The following is a 15,879-nucleotide window of genomic DNA, read 5'->3' as shown; positions in this document are numbered from 1 at the left end:
TTTTCGATTATCCTTTTTGTTCCAAGCCCATTATATGACTAATATTGAACTTTATCGGGATAAAAAAAAAAATATGAATTTAAATTTACCTGTAATTGACACTGACTCTGCTCAAATTATCCAGACTACATATGACAACATTTCACAAACGTACTACAAATAATTCTGAAAGAAAAAACGTGTTTTAATACCTAATCTTAAATCAGTAATACAACCTTGATTTAACCTTCCACTTTTTTTTTACCTTGACGCAAGAATCTGGCAAGCTCATTCTGACAAGAATGACAATTAGATCCCGAAACGAATTATTTATTTTTTCACTAATATAAAGAATCCTCAGCTACCTATCAATTTCCAAAGCACGTGAACAATGACTATGAGTTCTTAGGAGGTAACTGATCGTAGTTCAGCTCAATGTGACTCCATCCCATTCAGAAATATCGAATATCATTGTTCCATTTCACGGCATCTAATGAAAAGGTCTGTAATGAGATTTTCTTCCTAAATATTGGAAAGTGTCAAACCTCATTAATCGTTTTCCTATCTAATCTTACTTCATCCGATAATGCATACTCTAGCCTCATTACCTTCGTTTAGCTCAAACTATTTTCAGTCCAATCTCCCTACGTGTATGATTCATATTTCATTAAAATAAGCTACGTATATCTCGTGGGGTTTTGGTAATCAAAGCAATGTCATATCATATTCTCCGTCAAATTCCTGTCATTCCAATCTAAATCTCTTCCACTTCCGCCCACTTTTTTATTATAAATCCTATAAGAAGGGCAAAGAACAAAGGTAAAAAAAATCCCTTGTAGAACACTACTATTCATTGAAAATTCACTTGATAAAGTCCCATTAACATTAACTTTGAATCTACTTCGTTCGTGTATATTCCAACTAATTTAATTATTTAACAAGAATTCCATTTTATAATCAACAAAATCCAGTAGGTGGTGATTTTTAAATTTCTTACACTGCTGCATAATGTCTCAACACAAATAATTGATCTGAGCAACTCCTGCCTTGTCTAAAATCAGCCCGTTCACCACCAAGTTTTTTTTAGCAATTTTTCTTCAGCCTATTAAAAGCAAACAAACCGAATATCTTCATTGCAGTCGGCATAACTACAATGCCTCTCCGGTTACCACAATCATGCAAGTCACCTTCCTTTGGTACTTTAACTTTATGACTTGTAACTGCCAAAGAACAGGCTTTGTATTCTCGTTCTGCAAGAATACTGGACTGACTGCTTCACAAAGAGCCAAGCTGTGTACTTCTCCATGGAATGTCGGAATGGTTATCATTACTGAATACTGGACTGTATATTTCTTCAGAGGAAATCGAAATATTTGATAGTTCATCATTAAAAATATGGGATGATAATTCTACATAAAAAAATCAAGGTTGATATTTCCTCATAAAAAATCAGGCTGGATAACTCTACAAATTAGGTTACGTAACTCCTCTTAGCAGGCCAATGTGGGTAATACGCCACAGGCACTTAAGATGAGGAAATGGTTCACAGATAACGAAGTTCAGTAATTAAATCCTTCTACGATATTCATATATGTAACCATTTCCATTCCACTTCAGTTAATAAATAGGGCAATTAACGCCTTTATGACCCATTTCCTTCCCTTTAATCTCTATACACTGCGCGCGCGCAAAAAAAAAAAAAGGATTTATGTAAGAATCAGCCTTCACTTATTTTAAACTGTTAGGTTACATACTTCGTGAATAACCAAAATAATTCAAAAATTAAAGGCAAAATCGGTGCAATAAATCCTATAACGTAGATCAACATTCTGGAGTAAATAGTTTAATTTTATGAGGATATTAATACGACTGAGGCATGACAAAACATAACACCCCCATGACCAGATCCAGTAAAAAAAAATTAAATAAATAAATAAAACATTCTGAGTAAACTAAACATAGTATTTCCGAGATTGGGTGAAAAATCGTAAACTCTAAGTTAGCCCGGAAGAACTTCGTAATGAGTATGACTGAATGATTAGGGATTTATCCTCAAGGAAACTGGCATCAGAGCATCAAAGCCAGCAACTTCGAAAGTTGGCGAAATCAAGTACATAGATGTTTAGCGGTAAGGAAACCCAAAGCATATTTATGCACTGAATCTCTTCTAAATATAAACACATACTGTTCCTAAGGAATACCTCTTTCACGCCAACTGCCCTACAACACACACACTATATATATATATATATATATATATATATATATATATATATATATATATATATATATATATATATAATATAGCTATACACTTAAAGAACAGATTTACACACAACACAGTAATGGGTGAATCAGAAACATTCTAGGCTAAGATCCGTTACAGAAACACTGGACTCAATAAAACTGAAAGGATTAACCTACCTCATATATATATGTGTATATATATATATATATATATATATATATATATATATATATATATATATATATATACATACACACACACACACACACATATATATATATATATATATATATATATATATATATATATATATATATATATATATATATATGTATATGTGTGTGTGTGCGTGCGTCTGTTGGTGAACAGTTGGTGTGAAAGAGGTACTCCTTATGAACAGCCCAAACGTTTAGGAAGTGCAAAAATGCAAGACACAGGGGGAGGGATGAACGGAACGGTGTGTATCGGGGGCCTCGATGCCTTGCTGATGGGCCTCATGTGAAGGCGTATGAAGCGGTCAACTGAGGAAGTTTGCTGGACAAGGGGTTTATTTACAAATCAGCTGTTAAAAGTATAAATGAAACAGCAACCGTTATGTTGAATACGGTGTATAAAACATGAGCCTTTGCAGGAATTAGACCTTCCGTACCCAAGAACTGCAGCGAAAGAGCATTTCGTGTACGTTTATAAAGTGGCTGATGAAGACACACAGAGACACATATATATATATATATATATATATATATATATATATATATATATATATATATATATATATATATATATAAATTTGACTCACATCAGATTATATATATATATATATATATATATATATATATATATATATATATATATATATATATGTATATACATATATACACAGTATATATATATATATAAATTTCTGACTCACATCAGGATTGAACCCAGCTCTTTCAATTGTGCGTTGATTATTTCTATCATATTCACTCAGAAGGGATAATTCGAATGGAATGCTGTCAATTGGGACACTGCTAAGTCGGGAAGTAGGGGAAAACACGCTGGTATGCGAGGCAGTTAGCCTGCCCAGGTAAAGCCTCAGGTACAGTGGTACTTAGGTTCCAACTTCTTTTATGACTTGTGTGTGTGTGTGTGTATTATATATATATATATATATATATATATATATATATATATATATATGTATACTGTATATATATATATTTATGTCTATACTATATATGTATGTATGTATACAGCCACAAATATTACTTAATGCATTCACTATACCTTAGAAATAACTTACACTAAAAGGGTTATCTTCGACTTGAATTTTGCGAGTTCAATAAAAGCTCTTAAACATCTTCCACGATTCAGCAGCTTAAGTAAGAATTTAGCAAAGACCAGTTGTGTTTTTTCTCCCAGGAGTCAACCATTGTTCGAGGAAACGGTTTAATATAGAGGAAACTTATTAAAATATAATAATGTTTAAACTTTTATACATCAAAACACTAGCTACATAAACCTTGGTTGTTTCTACAAAGCTAAATCGCTTCTCCAGAAACGGCCCCACAAAAAATACGCAATATTTTATAAATAACAATAACTTCGATCACAAAACATAAAATTTGTCCAAATTTACATTTATTCGATATTAAAGAGACAAGGAGGAAAGGACTCGCGTGCGAAGCAAGCATCTTTCCCGGCAATTTAAAAGTAGCGATATTTCAATGGGCGTAAGTCACTTTTTGCGTCCGATGAAAAAGGGGTTCACTTTGTATTCGAATGTCCGCTGCACTGTTTGTGTTTCTCTGTGATTCGAGAGAGAGAGAGAGAGAGAGAGAGAGAGAGAGAGAGAGAGAGAGAGAGAGAGAGAGAGAGAGAGAGAGAGAGAAGGTATGCAATAATGTTTAAGATATTCGCTACAATGTAACCTTTCATTTTATAATCCCTTCGAGTTTAACGTAACACCTTTGGATACGCGTAATGTACTTCCTTGTTCCGTACTGGTAAGTAAGTTTACAAAATGCTCATAAATAACATAAATGCAAAAAATAGCTTGACTGTAAATGATCTTAGGACATTTGGCTGGTACATAATATTCAAATATTCGTATACACGTAACATTTTTAGAAATTTATTTGTACATGCACAAATATATATATATATATATATATATATATATATATATATATATATATATATATATATATATATATATATATATATATAGTATATATATATCATAAATGATAAATATGTGTATATATATGAATATATATATATATATATATATATATATATATATATATATATATATATATATATATATATATATATATATATATATACATATACACATATGTACACACACACACATAAGCTCCCTGAATTCCAATTCGACAATGCGTGGAACTAGTAACCTTGTCAAAGAGAGAGAGAGAGAGAGAGAGAGAGAGAGAGAGAGAGAGAGAGAGAGAGAGAGAGAGAAATTCAATCTCGAACACATACACAGACAGAACGAGGTTATCATCACCGTTATCACGGAAGACAATTACCTATCATATAATTCCGCCTCCGTCTCGATTTTTATTCCAAATTCAGCTACAGTTTTTGATGCTCTAACCGACCATCTTTCAGAAATGTCACATATACTTAATTAAATTAGAACACAAAAAACCAATTATCTTTCAACTTGAGATGAAATCTGGCCACGAAAACAGAACTAGCAAAAATATAAATCGATAAAATTAAAGAGAAAGATAGTCCTAATGTAAGTTCTTCCAATCAAGCCCCTCCTCTATAACTTTGATTTGAAGTTTTACATGTAAAATGAAGCTAAATTTAGTAAAAAAAAAAAAAAAAAAAAATATATATATATATATATATATATATATATATACATACTGTATATATATATATATATATATATATATATATATATATATATATATATATATATATATATATATATATATAAACACATATATTTAAAAACCAATTTCTGGAAAAAACTGAATTAGGAAAGAAATTCCCCCATTCACAATTTAATTACCTACTATAAATTTATAGATCTACAGTGTAGTATTACACTATTTACAATATAGGTCTACAGTATATAAACACCATATTCTTTGGAAGCTTGAATTTTGAGTCAATGCCTCCAGTGGGCTTGTTCCGTACGAATGTGGCTCATCATCTGATTAATAATAATAATAATAATAATAATAATAATAATAATAATAATAATAATAATAATTTTGTTGCTTGGGTTTACAACTGTCACGACACTATTATTATTATTCATACATTCTTATACCCAACACGTTCGATCATTTTCTTTGATCCTTCGCTATCCTTTCACGAACTTACCTTATCTGTATTCTCTGAATGGATGAGGTTGGCTCCTTTATACCACGAGATTACAGGCTGTGGTCTTGATCCTCTGGCTGTACAGGTAAGGTCAAGCATGTCCCCGGCACGTACGGAACCTGTCACTGCAGCTCCCGTCAGTTCAACAGACAGAGGTCGGACTGCAAGTGGAAGAAACAGAATAAATTAGGAAACAAGTAGACTAAAGTAATCGACTAACTAAATACGCAATTAAATACAAATAGTTTACTGAATACTAAAGATAAGTAATACATAAAAATGCATGGAAGTAAATTAGCAGAGGTTTGTAGAAATACCTATCCCTCTGCCGGATCCTACCAAATTTGAAGAAAAAATTCTTCTAGTGTTGGTGCCTATAAAAATTGCTGAATCTGCTGAAACACTACTTCTATTATTTAGTCAGCAAGGGGAAATGACATTAAAGGTGGTCAGCTTTGGTGCTGGACCCTGCAGGGAAGTCTACAAAGTCCACAAACAGAATTATGAACTGAAAACTGGGAGTCTCACGTCACTATACATTCAACGAAGATTTAACTAAATATCACACTGGTGACACTTATGTTATTACTTCGAAATCTGCAAGAATTACATTCACGGGGTAGCAAGTTTCCACATTGTTTGATTTCGCCAGTTAATACAGTTATCAAGTCAACGCGATGAAAAGACCTGCTGATTTAGTTATGCATCAGAGAGGAGTCATGTCATTTTAAAATCTATGGGACTCAAGACTTCAAAGGAGGTATACTTTCTATACATTTTTTCATAATTCCTGCTTTGTATGATCATGGATCTGTGAAACAACATGTGTCTGTATATTAACAGTGGTATTTCCAAAATAAAAAGACGGTATCTAACACGAAAATCTGAGGGAATACAATTTTCGTGTAATTACACTCAACACAAGTGTCAAGACCTTAACAGGAAAACGAGACGGTACGTTTGTTACCTTATAGTCCAGTCATTTTAGTCATATTTTAGTGAAATAAATGAAAAAAATCATAACAAGCTAAAATTTTGCACATGACTTCTTTAGACACTTAGAAATAACATATCAAAAGTCCCCATTGATCCACCTTGAGCTTTGTCCGCCATCTTGGAAAATGGCCGCCAAATTTCCTTTTTTGCTTTTTTTCATGAAAACGGTTAGTCTGACGAAAATGACTATTCAGTACATTATTAAAGCTCACCAAATTCTCTACAAAAAGAGGTTTCATGCATATGTACTCTACAAGTGATAGTTTGCAAGCTATATCAAGTTTTTTTGTGAGCACAATATTTTAAATTCGTACTTTTTCCACACCACCCATGAGGTAAAGTACGTAGGCGTTTTTTTTAATGTGGTTTCCCCTTTAGGCCTAATCCATAACTATCTTGATACTCTCCTTGTCACATATACAATTTCTTACACTAAATCTGTGATCTTAACGATTTCCTTGGACGCTCTAGCGGCTCCACTGGAAGTAGAAGTAGATGGTAAAACACTTGATTTTGCCGTACCTGAATTATTGACTGGTTCTTCACAGCTAATTTCCTGTTGGTTTGCATGACATATTTCTTCTGGTTCAACAGATTCTTCATGATCTTCATTGTCACTTTCATCAGTATCACGTGAGGGAGTCTTCAGTTCATCCATTAGTTCTTTCTCGGATTGGATTATAGAGTTTGAGCAAGAAACCCCTCGACAACATACACATACGATGGAACATTTTAGACCCCCTTTTACACAGCTGCAGTTCCGTTACACAGTTCTTTGTGCATGTGCACGATATCAAATGTAGCAACTTCTCAGGTGCGGGTGGTAATTCTGTGGTGACAGGAACCAAGCCATCAGTGCCTTTTATCCATCCCCACTGCTCAGGGGTAGTGGATTGCTCTGCCATAGTTGAACCTGATGGTACACACGAAGAAAATGTTGTTTTGATGCTTCTGCTGTTGGGGGAAGTCTTTCAGGTTTTACTTGCCTTTTACAACGTACTGTTGCTCTCCTAAAGCACTTCAATCGAAATGAATTTAGCTCAAATTCTTCATCAGGACCTCCATATAGGCAATAAGTAACTTCTCTCCTGCATCAGCCACTGATCTCTGTGTTGATGTCTTGCTATTAAATACATCTACATGCTTTCTTAGTCTTTCTTTGTTCTGTAAAGTCTGAATAGTTTAAGCTTCCCTTGTCCGAAGAGAGACGAAACTGTGTCACACCCACTGGCAGCATGAATGAAAAGAATGTAATCCTTTAGTGAACCAAGTGAAGCTTGTAGATCAGAAGAATTGTAGTGTCGGGCAGGCACTTTTCCACGACCAGGTTTCAAGAAAGTAATATTTCTGCTTTCTGGTGTCAGTGCAGTCAGAAGTATAAGAAGGTCAACATCTTCTCCAACAACAGCGATGGTGCTCTCAGAGTTCAAACACTCTCGTATAGCTGTCTGTATAATTAATAAATCTGCGTCATCAGGTGCTTGTTTCACTCAAGATACCATTTTCAGCTAGTTTTCTGGACAACTGGCTGATAAATCGAGATTTGTTATGCTCATTTGATAGGAATTTTTCTTGACTAATGCATACTTTGGTGTTGGGGTAAAAATCGTATCAGTAGTTTGCAATGTGCATGATCTGCGTTGTCTCTCTGCATACTTTGTACTAGATTTTGAGTCACCGTATCCATCAAACACAATGACTGCCTTTGTGTGGTAATACTGTTTGATGTATGGGATGTATGCCTCATAGACCTCATCATAAGTGAGTCCTTGAATGTGTGATGGCCACACAACACGATGAAGTAGAAAACCTCCATCTACAATGAAAACTGCTTCATCCAGATACTGAAATGTACTAGTACTCTTATCATTGAACACACTATACATTGCAGCTTTGTTGGTCTTTCTCATGCCCTGTTCAGTAAATAATGCAGGTGGCATTGGGGCAAGCTCGTACTGAAAATAATCTTGCAGATCAGCAGTACTAGTGTCTAATGTATGTATTATTCTTTGAAACAGAAGAGTTGTATCAACAGGAACAATATCTTCTCGTATTGTGACACTTGAGTTTATTGTTGCCAGAGGTAACACACGGTTCTTGCGCTTCAATTTTACCTCACCGAAAGCTTGTCCAGTTATGGCATTCATAGACTCCAATCCAATTTCATAGCTTTTGTAGCAGTTTATTTTATTATCACCAGTTATCCCAGTTGCAAGTGACATAATCTCCTTATTGTCTGGAAAGGGTGGATGAGACAGAAACCACTGCAAAATCTTTTCTGTATCTTCATTATCTCTCACAATCCTTGAAGGTCGTAGTTCAATGTGCTGTTCACTATACGAACTTCTCAATCCACAAAACTCCTCAACTTTGGTGCACATTTCACATGTATCTGGCATGCCAAGAATCCACCGACTCAATACACTATCGGTTATCCCTCGCCCATGTGTCAGCCCTCCTGAGGTCTTCATGGTCCTCATTAGCGTTTGTTCAACAGTAAGATCTGACCATAGACCAGCCCAATTCTTGTTTGAGCGCTGATTGTAAAAAATCCTTTCTTTGTAAACTTGACAAAATCTTCATCAGGCATATGCTGGTGTAAATCATGCATATCTTGCAAGTATAGGTGGTACGATTTTTGCATAAACTAAGTGACCAGCTGCATGAAAGTAAGGTATAAACTCTTGAACACACAGTAGGTGTAATTCCCAATTTCCTAGTCTTTCAGCCTCTATATAGTGTAGCATCACAGTCACCATCTGGAAATATTGTATCCAAAGCATTGCTGTTTTGCCCTTAAGGCAACTTCTTGCACATGAGTGTTAAATTTCTTTACAATGCTATTTATGATAGCCGATTTCTTTACTGATGTTGCAGTCAATGTTTTGTTATCATACTGCTGAAGCATGGACTGAACCTCTTGTTTATCCTCATCAGAAATGGTTGCACCATCTAAAAGAAGCTGGCCCAATGCAGCATATGTTAACAGATGTGCTCGAAGGGCTCTGGCAAAGCTGTGTCCTGTCATCATTTTGTCTGTAGATTTAGGTGCATAAACTGTCTCCCACACTTCTTTTAATCCACTACCGGCCATGATGTACCCAATAGAACCCATAAATGACATTAAGAGATGAAAACCACCTAGTCGCACGAAAACATTACCTAAATTCAAACTGTTTTCAGTAGAGGACACAATCTCTCTTGCCTTCAATATAGTGGCTGGTCAAAAGTAACACATGTCACACTCTTACTCGCTTTTCTACATGAATCAGATGCAAAATGTAACACGCTGTTTATTGCATCAGAAGAGTAGCCTTTAAATCAAGGAAAGGCAAGAAGCGAATGGACGTCGTATCAAAGTCCTCGCGCTATTATTGATAGCATCCATAAATCCATTCCAGTGTGGAATATCCTTAAATTTCATCCACTTCCCACTCAACCATAGCAAATGACAAGATGACGCTGTAATTTTTTTCACTAGGATTTGATGTAAGTTTCTTTAGATCCTCAATTTCAATCCCTTTTCAGTCCACTTTCACTATAACTTGTGAAGGGTTTCACTGTTATAGATGAACACGAAGAAATTTCTCTAGCTGATGGCATTTTTTCAGTCTTTCAATTACTTCTGGTTTGATCATTGAGCCTGCTGGTGTTCCACATTCAATGCCTCCCATGCAGTGAAATGTGTGAAACCCATCTATTGTGTGCACATCAAAATCTGCATTATCAAAAACAAACTGCATGAAACTATCAGGCAAAATATTAGGAGGGGTAGTTTTCATACAAGATGCTTCAAAGAGTTGTGCTTCATTATATCCAGTAGAGAATCCCAGTTTATGTAAAATATGTACCAGAGTCTTGATCCAAATTTCCTGTGTACGTAAACAGCTACCCGGAGTAGGATCGAGAGACAGATGTTCTTGGACGGACTGCTTGTAGGATTGAATGAGCTATAGCAGAGCATACCCTGTGTTTGTTGTCTGTATCTCCCTTCCTCCTTTTTCAATTATTTCATGTAATAAGACTTGAAGAGAATCAGGTATGTTGTTTTCAACATTATTAAAGAGTCCCTCAGGAGAAGGATAGTTGCTGGAGTCGTACACCTTTGACTTGATGTCCTCTTTAATAATAGCTGCTGCAGTTCTAACAATCCTCATTCGCTCTTCTTTCTCACTATGGAGTTTTTCATTATACCAAGAATTACATAGCAATTTATCTCCTGATTTGCGGAAACATACAATGGGAATCTTTCTTTGGAGGGTAGTTATGATAACATCATTTCCATACTTTTCTTGTAATTTGGTTTTCAGATAGCTTCCACTTGTCCTGCAAGATTGGTTCTGATGCATCACATCTAACAATTCCTGCAAAGTAAATTGACAGTCATCACTGTCTTCCATATATGAGCAAACTTTCTCTAAGCCAGTTTCTGTATCTTCATCATCGGGTCGTCCACGTTTACCTGACGGATTTAAGTGTTGCTTCGAAAAAAACTTGGAGCTACATGACCTATGGTATCTTGCTTCTTCTGCAACCAAACAATGAACACCAACTATAATTGCTTTTACTTTTTTGTCCCAGTCATCATTACGATTGATGCATTTATCCAGCACATTTTTTCCAAAGTCTAAGGTCATTACTCTACTAACTACTTGCCGTCTATGGAGAGGTTTTTCTTTCCTCTTTTTCACAGCACTCTTGAAAACAAAATATACACTTTTTCTTGAAATCAAACACAGTTTCTTTTGATCTAATTTTCTGTTTAATAGGTGACCCTGTTTCTCCTGGTCAGTTGTATCTTTTTATCAGCTGCTTTTATACTCTTTTTCTAATATAGTCTTTTCTGCATTTTATGTGTACTTGAATAGTTGATAAATTAACCCACTTTTGCCACATATCATCTCCTCTTTTCTTACTTGCTTCAACAAGTGTCGACATACCTTTCTTAACACAAACATTTTCACTTTCTATTGCGTTCTTCGCAAAGTACACATAATTCACTTTGATCTGTGGTTCCTTCCATTTTAAAGTATATTCTGAAATGAAAACAAAACAAAAGGATAACCATTTAGAAAATACTATAGTGCAAAAAAAAAAATAAATAAAAAAATAGCCAAGTATCAGATCAAAAGCAAGTGAATAGCCTAAATTCACATGGGCATGCTCACACAATTTAATATGGTTACAAAACCGAGAATATCATTAAAACTATCATTCATAGCAAAAATATGCATTGAACATCTTTTGTAGAAAATATTATGGTGAAGAATAATGTATAAGGCAGTTATTTTCCTAAGATCAATGGTTTCATGGAAATAGCGAAAAACTTAAATTTTGGCCATTTTCCAAGATGGCGGACGAAGCTCAGGGTGGACGGATGGGGACTTTTGATATGTTATTTCTAATTGTCTGTAGAAAACATTCTCCAATTTTCAGCTTGTTATGAATTTTTTCATTTTTTTTTCCTAATTTGACTGGACTATTAGGAATCATCTGACCTGGAGTTCTGTATATATCGTACCTCCTCGATGAAATTAAAAGTTCCCGAGAACTCTAATTTAAATTAATTTTTTGTTTTTGTTTTTATAAACCTTAATTCTTTTGCAACCATTTTCACAGATGTTCTATGATTTTATAAACCATCTGAGCTTGTAACAACATACGTAGTTGAAGTCATATGTATTGCTATCGAAGCAAATGTGCTTTCCTCTTTTAAAACTCTCTTTCCTTTTAGTGTCTGGGTGAAATGCTCCTGCTCTTCAATCATTGGGCACCAGTAATACCAACCATACCCAACCCCTCTTCCTCCTCATATTCATGCCTCTTCCATATACGCCAAAAATGTCTTTTTCGTTCTAAATTAAACATGTTATTGTACTATGAACAAAATCTAGTATAGTCATTTTTTTACCTCTTCCAGTACTGTCCTCATGATTCATATAAAAAAATAAGCTTTTAATGAAAGTAAATGGGGAGAGGGGGGCGGTTATCGGAGGTTCCGCGCTTCACAACAACTGAAAAGCCTAATACGCCATTATCTGAATCATTGCTCTCATATTTGGAGTGCTCAGTTATTTTTTCCCTCTCTGACTGGACTAAAACGAAATGAATTCATTCATTTAATAAGTGACCCTGGCCACATCTTTTCTCTAAATCTTCTTCCACCACTCAGTGGCAGTTCCTCATTGGGGGATGGGATCCGTTCTCAGCTAGCACTCTACTGGCCGTGCGTTCGAATCTCCGACCGGCCAATGAAGAATAAGAGGAATTTATTTCTGGTGATAGAAATTCATTTCTCGCTCTAATGTGGTTCGGATTCCATAATAAACTGTAGGTCCCGTTGCTAGGTAACCAACTGGTTCTTAGCCACGTAAAATAAATCTAATCCTTCGGGCCAGCCCTAGGAGAGCTGTCAATCAACTCAGTGGTCTGGTTAAACTAAGATATACTTAACTTTTTTAACCACTCAGTGGCTCTTTCCTACAAGTACTGTTTTTTTTTTGCCGCCTTTAGGCCAGAAAATGTGCATTTACATACACGAGGCAATGTAACACACGAGGCCACCACTAAACCTATTTACTCAGAAATCGTGAGATGCTGAGTTCGGTGACAGTTCCTTTTCATCCAAGATCTATAAAAACTACCCTTTAACTTTCATGACTATTTCGATTTGTCTCATTAACTTTCGTTCTTTTTTCCCCTTTAAAGTTATATAAAAATCCTGTCTAGGACCAAATTTCTCTGTCCAATATGTCTTTCTTACCACTTGGATCTCCAATTAACCTGAATGATGGCCAAGTAAACATCGTCATATTGGACTTCCTCATTCTTTTGTTTCAACAGGATTTTATCTGAGCTAACTGAGATAGATATATTCAATATTTAATCAAAGAAGTTTAAAGCTTTAATGAACTTTGGTTCGGTCGTTATGCCAAATTCAAACACAAGGAAGAATGGCGCCATTTTCAATTTGGAGATTATATTTAACTGATTTTCTTTTCTGGCATAACTGAGCAACGTTCTAAAGATTGGAAATCTGCACATTCAGTAACAATGAAGAGTTTTAAGTCGTATAAATTTAGAGTATAAACTGAACTATGACTTTCTAGGGTAAACACATGAAAAGAAATTCAATATGGATTAAGCGTTTTAACATCGTAGACTAATACTTTTAATAATGGGCACCTATCATAAACCTGACGAATCTCTAAGTAACGGTATCACAACTGATATCATCGCTAAATCGTTCCTTTAGCTTTTCATAAAACTGCTTGCGATTCATGCAAAGATATAAGAGAGTGCACCACTGGTAAAAGAAATGCCAGCTAAATTCTAAATAAACTTGCTTTACATTTGTTTGCAGAACAACATTCTGTAAGAAGTCTACCCAAAGAATTTAGAATTCCTGCAAACGCAGTAGAGCAATAAAGGAATATTCATGTGACGCATTTTAACAGTCAAAAATCCATAACAGATACACAATGGTTTTACATCAATAATCCACGACCTAAATAAATAAATACGTAATAATAACTTCCTTTAAGTATTGCTGTTAAAGCCCCATTTTTAAGAAAAAATAAAACTAAGAATTTAATACTCCTCTGTTTAAAATTAGCACAAATGTTGCGATAAACAGATTTTGATCAAAATAAACATTATTTCGAGGAAAGAACGGAATCACTGATGCAGCAATATACTCGTACCCCAAAAAGAGGTTACCCAGGGAGCAATAACTCTTGGACACCGGTACACTACTTTCAGCAAGTTTTGCCATTAAAGCTTAGATTTCAAACACATCGCTTGACCTCTCTGATCTACTTTCTCAACACCTACTCTTCTTGCCGAATATAATTTTCATTCAATACCCAGAAATTTTCTTGTTTAAACGTCAGTAACCAGATGTGTAACTAAGGAAAAGTAGTTTTCACCGAATAATAAAACTTTTGATTTAAGCATTCGACTTTAAACCAAATTCTGTCCCTACTGCATTTACATTCATTATTTACTAAAGAGCAGATGAACAACTGGAATGAAGTAGAACTTTTGATAAATCATACTTGTGCACTACTACATACCTTGAACACTAATACATAAGTAATTACTGAAGACACATATACGCATATAACATTACAAATGATTTCACGTAATTATTAAGTATATGGATATGAACACACCACAAACCATCACCCAGACACACACATGCTCGCATATACTAACGACAGACACCAATAAGAATCACACACACACACAAACACACGCACGCACACACACACACACACACACACACACACATATATATATATATATATATATATATATATATATATATATATATATATATATATATATATATATATATAAGCATTAATGCTTACTCGTTCAAGTTCAGCGCTTCCTGAATGTTAACAAAAGTACGTAAAGACAGGGTAGAGGCAAATATGAGTTTTGATTTGGCTTAATGCTTTAACAAATGATACTATTATGTAAGATATGCGTAAGTGTACCCCGATCAATAACAAAATGAAGGCAATAAACCTTAATGTCCAGTGGTTGGCATTAACAGCAACTATGTATACCATATTTGAAATGCAATGTATCTTAATTCTGCATAGTCCCAAAAAGTTCGTACGCCTCTATTGCTTTACTTTTGGAACGTGTGTTTTTTATGGCAATGTTTTTAAATTTTTTGCTTTGCGCTAACTTCAACTTTTTATTTTAACCTCATATTTTCTTGTTTTTTAACGTACGGCAATAAATTACCACTATTCGCTTAAATGACACCAAAATGAGTATCCTTGAGCGTAAACTAACTTTACACCGATCAGTCAGAGTATAATATCAATAAAGTGAAATGGATTCTGTGAGGGATGAGTGCGCAGTAGACAAAGTTTTACACACAGAAAAACAGATGTACGCACAAACACACACATATATCTGTACACACACACAATATAAATATATATATATATATATATATATATATATATATATATATATATATATATATATATATATATATATATATATATATATATATATATATATAATATATATATATATATAATTTGCACTCTTTCAATTCTATATAAATAAGATACACAAAGTAAAATATATGTCAAATATCATTCCTAAATAATTAAAAATATACAAAAAACAAATCCCAGAAAACCATGACAAAAAAAAGACAAAAAAACAAATCCTGCATAAAAGATAAAACCGTTCACTGTCTTAATAAATTTCATACATGATCCTTTCATGTACCGAGCATTCATCACTGACAATTTCCTCCTTTGAATACATTCTCC

General features: G+C 34.3%; 1 protein-coding gene across 13 annotated transcripts in view; it reads right to left on the bottom strand.

Annotated features, from left to right (window-relative positions):
* The window catches only part of LOC136837493 (uncharacterized), a 1,465,013-nt gene that overhangs the window by 213,855 nt on the left and 1,235,279 nt on the right, over nt 1-15,879 (bottom strand). For all 13 annotated transcript variants that reach the window (XM_067102285.1, XM_067102289.1, XM_067102292.1 and 10 more), the window contains one exon: nt 5,579-5,739. In XM_067102285.1, coding sequence (XP_066958386.1) covers nt 5,579-5,739 — 161 coding nt within the window. The remainder of the gene's footprint in view (nt 1-5,578; nt 5,740-15,879) is intronic.

The sequence above is a fragment of the Macrobrachium rosenbergii genome, chromosome 59 (genome assembly GCF_040412425.1).
Source record: "Macrobrachium rosenbergii isolate ZJJX-2024 chromosome 59, ASM4041242v1, whole genome shotgun sequence".
Taxonomy (NCBI): Eukaryota; Metazoa; Arthropoda; class Malacostraca; order Decapoda; family Palaemonidae; genus Macrobrachium; species Macrobrachium rosenbergii.
The sequence above is the reverse complement of the archived record's forward strand: the minus strand, read 5'-3'. Positions and strand labels throughout refer to the sequence as shown.